General features: G+C 55.1%; 1 protein-coding gene and 1 non-coding gene across 3 annotated transcripts in view; one reads left to right on the top strand and one right to left on the bottom strand.

The window, feature by feature from the left end:
- Positions 1-10,132, top strand: part of LIG1 (DNA ligase 1) — a 42,265-nt gene that overhangs the window by 20,873 nt on the left and 11,260 nt on the right. Inside the window, exons 8-16 of one of the 2 annotated variants that reach the window (XM_024768718.1) lie at positions 644-760; positions 967-1,042; positions 3,858-3,938; positions 4,231-4,287; positions 5,081-5,253; positions 8,141-8,307; positions 8,733-8,809; positions 9,665-9,756; positions 9,990-10,089. In XM_024768718.1, coding sequence (XP_024624486.1) covers positions 644-760; positions 967-1,042; positions 3,858-3,938; positions 4,231-4,287; positions 5,081-5,253; positions 8,141-8,307; positions 8,733-8,809; positions 9,665-9,756; positions 9,990-10,089 — 940 coding nt within the window. The remainder of the gene's footprint in view (positions 1-643; positions 761-966; positions 1,043-3,857; positions 3,939-4,230; positions 4,288-5,080; positions 5,254-8,140; positions 8,308-8,732; positions 8,810-9,664; positions 9,757-9,989; positions 10,090-10,132) is intronic. The other variant, XM_024768719.1, reaches the window with a different exon arrangement.
- On the bottom strand, positions 139-211 carry TRNAR-UCU (transfer RNA arginine (anticodon UCU)). The gene has a single exon. It is a non-coding gene; the product is annotated as a tRNA-Arg (tRNA).

A 10,132-nucleotide genomic window follows, 5' to 3' on the forward strand; every position in this document is an offset into this window, starting at 1 on the left:
TCCCCAACCAGGGCACGAACCCGTGTCCCCTGCATCGGCAGGCGGACTCTCAACCACTGCGCCACCAGGGAAGCCCCTAAAAATGTTTTAATTAAAAAAAATTTTTTTGGCCACACCACACGGCATGTGGGATCTTAGTTCCCCAAGCAGGGATCGAACCTGCTCCTCCTGCGGTAGAAGTGCAGAATCCTAACCACTGGACCACCAGGGAAGTCCCGAGCAATAATTTTTTTAAGTTAGATAACCAGGGTGAGTTACAAGATTTTAGAGGTTAAAGTTACCCTCCAGGCCATAGAACAGCTCCTGCAGGGAGGTGTCCAGAAGACTCCCATGGCAGAAAGAACGCTGTGGGGATATTTTTAGGATGCAGGATCGTATCTGATTTTCTGCACCTGCAGAAGTGGGAATATTTTCTTCTTATCGTACCGAGATTTTTTTCCCACCATCCGTAAGTCTCCAGTCTCAGGCCAGGTGCTAGAATTCCACTAGTTAGTCCTAAAGCATCAGGCCTGAGAGGCTCCAAAATGAAACTATGGAAAGGAAAAGGGCAGAATTGATTATGTCTTCCATCTTCAGGGTCAGAATGACCTTGAGGTTAAAAAAAATAGTTTGCATCACCATCTGACCTCTCTCGCTTTCAAAGCAAAGCCCCCAACAGAAAGCGTTTCAGAGCCCAAGGTGGCCGTGAAGCAGGGACCACAGGAGGACGGCCAGGCTAAGCCTCCCCCCAAAGCTCCCAAGACGCTCAGCAGTTTCTTCTGTGAGTTTCTCCCCCTCACCTTGCAGGGTTGCGCTGGGGAGAGGCGGGTGGATCTTTCTCCAGAGAGTGCGGCCTTCCTGTGGGTTAGAAAGTCTAACTTGGTTAGAAAGTCTAACTCGCCTCTCGCAATGCTGGCTGGAGAGTGGTTGGCAGGCAGGGGCTGTCAGAAGGAGAAAGGACCCACCATTTCCCTGCTTCATTCCCAGCTCCCCGGAAGCCAGCAATCAAACAAGAAGCAAAAGAAGAGGGGCCCAGCGCTCTGAGAAAGGACGAGACCAAGGGGTGAGTCAGGATCTATTGTAGAGATGCCAGCAGATTAAACAGAATAAGGCAGTGAGTCCAAGATCTCTCTGACCTGATTGTAGGTAGGCCTCCGAAAATGAGACCGGTAGTCACCAAACATTCTTTCAGCCTTAAAATTTTGTGATTAGGGTTTAATTATTCTAATAAAAATTTTGGGGGGATTCTTAATGGCAATTTTGTACCCCAGTTGAGACCTGATTACTGAGATTAAATGGCCCCATTTCAGCATGTGACTGCACTGTAGGAACGGCCGGCTCCTTTTCTTGGGCGCCTACTGTGTGTCAGATCCGGTGCTGAAGGTTTCTGTTACGCCTTTTTACTTCATCTCTGCAGTAGTCCTGCAGAAGAAGCAGGTATTTTAGCCATTGCACAGACGTTGAGACTAGTAGCCCAGAGAAGTTAGGTCATCTTCCCTGGGTCACACAGGGAGGCGGGGGTAGGACCAGCCTGAAACCTGGGTCCACTTGGTTCCTAAGCCTGGCCTCTTTTTCAGCACTGCCCCATCTTGCCTTCTGGGCCTGTGTCCATGCTTAGGTTATTTATAAATAAGTTTCTCTAACAAAATCGTTGTCTGACATGAAGTTTTATGTCCTGATTTTTATTTCATGTGATACTATGATCGTTTTCTGTTTTGTTTTTAATTAATTAATTAATTTATATTTAGTTTTGGCTGCGTTGGGTCTGCGTTGCTGCGTGTGGGCTTTCTCTAGTTGCTGTGAGTGGGGGCTACTCTTCATTGCGGTGTGTGGGCTTCTATTGCGGTGGCTTCTCTTGTTGTGGAGCACAGGCTCTAGGCGCACGGGCTTCAGTAGTTGTGGCACGCGGGCTCAGTAGTTGTGTCTCATGGGCTCTAGAGCACAGGTTCAGTAGTTGTGGCGCACGGGCTTAGTTGCTCCGCGGCGTGTGGGATCTTCCTGGACCAGGGCTTGAACCCTTGTCCCCTGCGTTGGCAGGCGGATTCTCAGCCCCTGTGCCACCAGGGACGCCCTGTGATGGTTTTGCTTATGCCATATTCCCAGTCTGATTGCTGATGGCTGCCTCCAGGAGACAAACTTTCAGGGCCTCCAATTTCCTTGCTTTTAAAATGGGGACTTATCAGTGGCAAAAACACACACTTTTATCCACTGTCAACGGTGTGCCAGGCAGCAGGCAGTGTGCCTTCCATATCCTAATGCATCGAAGCCTCACAGCGACTTTGTGCGTCGTTTCTGTTGATATCCCCATTTCACAGGTGAGAAAAGTGAGGCTTGGAGGCAGGACAGTATTGTGGAGAGGTTAGAAATCCCAGCTCTACCTTTGTCAGCTGTGCGGCCTTGGCCAAGTGGCTTAGCCTTTCTGGGCCAGTTTCCTCCTGAGGGTTTGGAGCATTTAGACTCGGGCCTGGCCATGCCCAAGCTCAGCAAGCTGTGGCTGCTATTATTATCACGGTTATTGTTATTGTTACTAATTTTGATTGCCTTGCTGAGGTCGCAGACGGGGTGTATGGTGGAGCTGGGATTTGAACCAGGCAGTGCGGCTGTAGAACTTCTTACCCACCACGCTCTGCCGTCTCTCATTGTAATGATAGGAAGGACCAGGAGGGCTACCACTTACCAAATGCTGAGTCCTTACAGCTCACTGAGCATGCTCCGTGCAGCTCAGCCATCTTCAGCCCTGTCTGTGCATCAGGATCTGCTGAAGAGCCGAAAAAAATCTGAAGTCTTCTCCCTCGCCCTTCTGTCCCCCCACATTCGGTAGAGAAATAGGCCTGAGGCTGGGGAGCTGGTGTTGTTCTAAAAATGCTCCCCACAGAGCGCACCAAGGAGTGGGTACCCTCACCATAATTTCTTCCTTAACCTCATGACAGCGTGTCAGGGTAGGGCTCCTGGCGGCTCCATCGCATAGCTGGAGACACTGTGGTTCAGAGAGGGAAGCTGCGTCCTCACCACGACACAGCTGGTCAGTGATGGAGCAGGGATTTTAACCCAAATGAGCGTGACTGTGGTGGCTCTATTGGGGTCAGTGAGGCATTTCTAGAGGCATGTATGATGTAGAGGTTTAGAACAGTCTCTGGAACTGTGCTGCTTACTAGCTGTGTGACCTCAGGTGAGCTACTTAACCACTCTGTGCCCAGTTTCCTTATCTGGATATGGAGGGTAGAAGAGTCCCTGCCTACAGGGCTGATTGCTAGCAGATGTAGTGCTCTTAACACGGTGCCTGGCTCTTTGTGGCACCCAGGGACTGTACCCTCCTCCTGCTGTTCCAGCCAGAGTGTGAGGGAGGGATTGGCCGAGAGGCCGGGGGAGGTCCTTGCCTCTTGGAGTGGACTTTGAAAAGCATTCAGGTCACGCTGCTCCACTCCAGCCACGCTGACTCCTTTTCTTTTCCTCAAACATGCCAGGCGTGTGTCTGCCGCAGGGCCTTTGCACTCACCATTCCCCCCGCTTGGAACGCTCTTCTCTCTGGTACCCACAGTGCTCACTCCTCACATCATTCTGCCCAAACATCTCCTCTGGCCTTCCCCTACCGCCCTCTGAAGTAGCACCTACCATCGTGATTCCTCCCCCTACTTGGTTTTCTAAAATATTTTTTATCTAAAATGATTTATTCACTTACGTTTTATGTTTGTCTTTTCCCCCTGACTCTCCCTCTGGAATGTGAGCTCCAGGTTAGCAAACTTGTTTTCAGTCACTTCTGTGCCCTTGTGCCTGGAATAGTACCTGGCACTTAGTAGGTGCTCAATAAATATTAGCGGGAGGAATGACTTCCCTTCGACCCAGGCATCTACCCTACAGTCTCCCTTTTCCCTCCACAGACACCTGGACCCATCCAGCTACAATCCTGCCAAGAACAACTACCATCCCGTCGACGATGCTTGCTGGAAGGTGGGCCAGAGGTGAGGCTTGGCCCTCCCCAGACTGTCCTTCTCCAGTCCCTGGCACTGTGGGAGGCCCTGTCTCCGGAGGCTTCAGTGGGAGAAAACTGGCAAATCTCTCCCCTCCATGTTTTGGGGGGACCATCGGCAGCTCTGAAGGGGACCGAGAGAAAGCCCTGGGCAGTGGCTGGGGGGGGGTTGCGTGCATCTGGGGATTTAGCAAGGCTGTCCCCAGGGAGGTGTGGGGAGGAAGGTGGCTGGAGGGGCAGCGTGGGTGTACGCACAGCTCTTGTTTTCTCTTTTCCTCCCGCAGAGTCCCTTACCTGGCTGTGGCCCGGACGTTTGAGAAGATCGAAGAGGTTTCTGCGCGGTAATTAACCAGGCCGGCCTGGCCGGGGCCGCTGGGTGAAGGCCCTTCAGGCTCTGTCTCTCTGGCAGCTTCTGTGCCTCCAGCTGCTTAATCCTTTTAACCTCTCCTCTCTCAGCTTCACCCTGACACACGAGATCACAAGCCACGGGCATGGCCACGAGAATGGCTGCAGGCCCTCTGGAGGCCCAGGCTCAGGAGGCCCAGCCATCATTTCTGCCTCATTTGTGGGTCAGAGCAAGATGTGAGGGTGAACCCAGACCCCTGGCATGAGGAAACAGCCCCCGCCTCCTGGTGGCAGGAACGGAGTCTAGCCTAAGTAGTCAGAAGTAGCCGCCACCTGGCTGACATGCCTCGACGTTAGAGGAAATCCAGGTCTTGTTTGTAGCGAGAACCCCATCTCAGTCTGATACTAGCTCTGTGACCTTGGGCAAGTTACACGATCTGTCCACACCTCCGTTCCTTTGCCTGTAAAATCAAACAATATCTAGCTCAGGGGAGCTGTGAGAGTTCAGGGAGTTAGAGAATGCAGAGAGCTTAACACCAGTGCCTGCACCTAGAAAACAGTCCATATGCATCAGCTGTTACTTCTCTACAGATGACGGTCAAATGGAATTCCTTTTCCCCCCAGCAGCCTGTGACGGTGCCTGTGGCTCGGGTCACACACCGGGCACTGGTCGTGAGCCCCCTCCTCGTCTCTGTTCCCGGATTCCTTTTATCCTGCCACCGCCGCCCCACATTGGTCCTGAAACGCCAGGTGGTCACACACATCCCCCCGCCCCATCCCCTCCTGCAGGCTCCGGATGGTGGAGACACTGAGCAACCTCCTGCGCTCCGTGGCGGCCCTGTCACCTGCTGACCTCCTCCCTGTCCTCTACCTCTGCCTCAACCGCCTGGGGCCGCCCCAGCAGGGCCTGGAGCTCGGCATTGGCGACGGCATCCTCCTCAAGGCGGTGGCCCAGGCCACAGGTGAGGGGGGCGCTGTGGTGGAAGCCCCAGCGGTGGTGGGAGGAGCTTCGAGGGAGGGAGTGGAGAGGCCGGGAGCACCTGGGAGATGATGGAGGGGGACTGGGAAGGTGGAGAGACGGGGAGAGCGAGGGCAGCGAGCAGGGTGCGGGGGGAAAGCAGGACCAGGTCTGCACCAAGACCCGGTCAGGGTGGGAGGAGGTGCTGCAGGCCCAGAGCAGGACGGGGGCCGGGACTGAGGGCTGGGGCTTGTGGAGGTAGGAGGGCTTTGACCAGCAGAGTCACGAGAGGAGATGAGGAAAGAGCAGGGTGTGGGCGGGGCCGGCAGCCTCCGAGGGCCGAGCCCTCAGTGCTTAGGAGAGGCTGGCTGGCCATGTGGACAGGGCCTCCTGCCCACCAAGGGCCTGGAATGCTCCGTGTTTATTGTGACGGCGTCGGGGAGCTGTGGAAAGGTCCTGAGCAGGCAAAGGGCAGGGTCAGTTCTGGGCCCGTGTGGAGGATGGACAGGAAACCAGGAGGCCGGGGAGGAAGTGGGGCAGAGGTCCAGGGGAGCTGTGGGCAGCAGAGGAGAGGGCAAGAGAAGGGAGACGGGGCCCAGGAGGGAACTGCCTGCGGGGGTCAGGGATGGAGGAGGTGAGAAGAATACCCCCGGGTCCATCATGATGGATCCGCCACCAGGTCAGGACACCTTGAGGGGCGGGCCGGTCCAGGGGAAGTTACTAAATTCAGCTTGGGACCAACCTGTATCTGTGGGCCACCCAACAATCGAGGAGACGAAGCTCAGGAGATCTGGGTCACAGAGCAGGATCTGGGAGCCCTGAGCTTCGGAAGCCTGGTTGTGTGCTGGCCAGTTCTCATGCCCAGGGAGAGGGTCTCTGGGGAGGAGAGGGGCGGGGCTCTGAGTCACACCTTGCGCAGCACCAGCGCTTAAGGAAGAAGAGGTTTGAGGGTTTCATGAGAGGACAAGGTGCCTGAGGAAGATTGACCAGGAATGGAAGAGAGTCATGGGGTCGTCGGAACCAGAGGAGCTGAGATCAGAACCCTCCCACACGTTCTCTCAGGACACATTTGTTAGGTGCTGACATCGCACCAGACCCACTGCAGACTGTGTCCACTAGGATACTTCCCTCTGCCAGTAACACAAAACCCAGCCACGCTGGCACAAAGGAAGAAGGATTTCTCCTCCTTACATAGTGAGGAGTGGAGAGTAGGCGGCAGCCAGTGCCGCTCGGCCTCGCTGCCAGACGGGACCGAGGGGCCGAGGCCGTTTCCGCCCTTCCGTGTTCACGCTCACACGCGTCTCCTCAGGCCCCCCTCGGCTGCCCGGCCCAAGGGGTGTGGAGAGTTGGTCAGGCGATACCACTTCCAGGCACAGGGCCTGGCAACTCGGTCATGTGTCCTCGTGGCTTCCAGATAAACCTTTGGAATATAATTGTTTTGGAAGTGAGTTGGGGTGGATCCAGACACCAGAACCTGCTTTGTATTTTGAGTGTCAGCGATGCTATGGAATAGATAAGTGTAGGTCGTTGTCAAAAAAAAAAAAAATCTCTGGCCACGCGGCCAGAGATTGAAATGCGTGCTGTTTCATTGTGAGTTGCTTTCCCTCTGTTTCCTTCGTACATGAGTTGGGGCATTGTGCTGACCTGATACGTGTGGGTAAGTTGTGTCATCTCTGCATTTCTTCCGGAGTAGAGAGGAGTGACACAAAAATGCCTGTCCTGGGAAGGGCCTGTGGTTCTGATAGGTTGAGAACTGCTAGGCAGAGCTGTTGTGATAACTTGCCTCCACCTTCCCAGCCTCCTGCTCTTTTTAAAATGTATTTTATTGCAGTAGAGTTGATTTACAATGTTGTGTTAATTTCTGCTGTACAGCAAAGTGACTCAGTTATACATATGTTGGGTTGGCCAAAAAGTTTGTTCGGTTGTAAGTAAAAATAAAAGACACATTTTTCATTTTCACCAAGAGTTTTATTGAACAATGTATTCACTAACCAAACAAACTTTTTGGCCAACCCAATATATATACATTCTGTTTCCTATTCTTTTCCATTATGGTTTATCACAGGATATTGACTGTAGTTCCCTGTGCTATACAGTAGGACCTTGTTGTTTATCCATCCCATATATAATAGTTTGCGTCTGCTAATCCCAAACTCCCACTCCTTCCCTACCCCACCCACTGCCCTTGGCAACCACAAGTCTGTTCTCTGTGTCAGTGAGTCTGTTTCTGTTTCGTAGATAAGTTCATGTGTGTCATATTTTAGGTTCCGCGTATAGGTGATATCACATGGTATTTGTCTTTCCCTGTCTGACTTCACCTAGTATGGTAGTCTCTAGCTGCATCCACGTTGCTGCAAAGGGCACTGTTTCGTTCTTTTTATATGGTTGAGTAGTACCCCACTGTATGTATGTGCCACGTCTTTATCCCTTCATCTGTTGATGGACACTTAGGTTGTTTCCATGTTTTAGTTATTGTGACTAGTGCTGCTATGAACATAGGGGTCCAGCCGCCTACTCTTACAGCAAGGGGCGTCCATGGGACCCAGCCTAGACAATAAGTAAGGCCAGAGCACCTCCACTGTATTTAAATTGATGACTTCAAGAGGATAAGGTGACAGAAAACAAGCAAAGGCCCATTGGGCTCTGCCGGAGGATGTTAGTGAGCAACTGGAGGACAGGCAGAGGGTTCCTTGGCCACCTTCTCCGTCTACACTTGCTCCCCTGGTGATCGCATTCCACCCCAAGGCTTTAAGTCCCGTCTACACACTGATGACACCACCCCAGACATCCCCTCTGGTGTAGACGGGTTCATCATCTAGGCCGCCTGGAGCCGGGAGCCGTGTGGCCACACCTCTCCTTGCCCTCAGCACCCTCTCTCTCCGCCCCCCAAGGCCGGCAGCTCGAGTCGGTCCGGGCCGAGGCGGCCGAGAAGGGCGACGTGGGGCTGGTGGCCGAGAGCAGCCGCAGCACCCAGAGGCTCATGCTGCCCCCGCCCGCCCTCACCGCCTCCGGCGTCTTCACCAAGTTCCGGGACATCGCGCAGCTGGCCGGCAGCGCTGTGAGTGGGCAGGCGGCTCACCCCCTCTCCAGACCCTTTTCCGCTGGGGACCCAAAAGGCTCTGGTTAGACTGTTCAGGGCTGGATCGCCTTGGTCCTGCTTGTGGGATCAGAGCTTCCTTTCCTTCTGCTGCTCTCAAGACCGAGGGAACCTCTTCCTGAGAGTCTAGCCCTGATCTAGTGCAGGCCGTGGGACACGCACGGCTCCATAAACATGTGCTGAGCAAAGCTAGGGTGGGAGGCAAGAAGAGAGCGAGCTTTTCACCACGCTGTGAGCGCGTGGCCGTGGAATGGGGGAGCGAGGAGGGTGATGGGGGGCAGGTATGCCAAGGGTGGCAGCTCCCCAGGCAGCATGGTTGGCGGGAGGTGTGGTCCCCTCCCCTCCCTTCACCCCAGGCACTGACTGCCCTTCCCCCATATCTTCAGTCCACAGCCAAGAAGATGGACGTCATCAAAGGCCTCTTTGTGGCCTGCCGCCACTCAGAAGCACGATTCATCGCCAGGTGAGTATGGGGGCCTGTGAGGCTGGGGAGAGGTGAAGGTGGAGAAGGACTGGCAGCTGTATCACTGCTAGTGCCCCGACCGCCCTTGGATGAGAACAGCGTGAGAGAGGAGCCTGGGCCCTGAGGGGGCGGGATGGGAACATAGGTTTCCTTTCACAGCCGGCTCTTCTTCTCAGTAGCACTGCCTGGAGAAGGGTGGGAGCTCGTGGGTGAAGAGTGTCACGCTTGATTAGTGATGTCTGCCTTGGCCTGAGTGGGGACGGTAAGCAAGGTAGCCAAGTGGTAGCCATCCTTGAAGTAGTTGTCCGACATAGTCGTTGGAGTGTTTCTTGGGTACCCTGCCCCATGCCACGTGCTTTCTTCCTCCCTGCAGCTCTTGGAGGTGGGCCCTGTTAGCCTCACCCCAGTTTACAGAAGGGGAGATGGAGGCACAGGGAGGTGAAGCTTCCTGCCTGAGGTTGCTGGCTCAAAGCAAGGCATGTGGCGGGGACAGGTTCCTGACCATCACACTCTGGCACCCCTGGGGCAGGCTGCCTTCCAGTTCCAGGCCCAGCTCCCACCTTCCCCGAGCCACTCCAGTTTCTCAGAGGGCAGCTGAGAAGAGAGGCAGAGATGCCTGCAAGGCCCCTAGTTCTGTCCGCAGGCGCTGCCAGCAGTCACGGTGGTTACTGGCCGGCCTGTTTCCTCCTCTGTTAAGCGGGGCTGTGTGATCTCAGGTCACTTCCGGCTCTGGTTGCTCTGGTTTTGAGGAGAGGGTCGAGGTTGGGGAGACTGGAGGAGAGAGGAGCAAAGGGTAGAGGGCGGGGTCGGACAGATACGGACAAGCCCACTCCCCGTTACCTGCTGTCTCCCCAGAGCCCTGAGTGGACGGCTGCGCCTCGGGCTGGCAGAGCAGTCAGTGCTGGCGGCCCTCGCCCAGGCTGTGAGCCTCACCCCGCCAGGTCAAGGTGAGCCCCCGTGGCCGGCCCCGTGCCCACCACTCGAGTTAACCTGGCTGCCCTTCTCCTTGTCAGAAGTCCATGCCCACGCCCACCCCTACACATGGTTCCCACCTCCCACTGCCACTCCAGCCTTCTCTCCCCTGCGGACACTATCCCCGGCGCCACCACCCACCGTGGACTCGGGTGGCTGAGCAGGGTTGGGCCCATCCCAAAGCCTCTTCTGCTGGGGCTTGTCTTAGAATTCCCCCCAGCCGTGGTGGATGCTGGGAAGGGCAAGACAGCAGAGGCCAGAAAGACATGGCTGGAGGAGCAAGGCATGATCCTGAAGCAGACGTTCTGGTGAGTTCCAGGGGCCCTGGGCAGAGCGAGGGGGGTGGGGGGA

The sequence above is a fragment of the Neophocaena asiaeorientalis genome, unplaced genomic scaffold (genome assembly GCF_003031525.2).
Source record: "Neophocaena asiaeorientalis asiaeorientalis breed wild unplaced genomic scaffold, Neophocaena_asiaeorientalis_V1.1 scaffold629, whole genome shotgun sequence".
Classification (NCBI taxonomy): domain Eukaryota; kingdom Metazoa; phylum Chordata; class Mammalia; order Artiodactyla; family Phocoenidae; genus Neophocaena; species Neophocaena asiaeorientalis.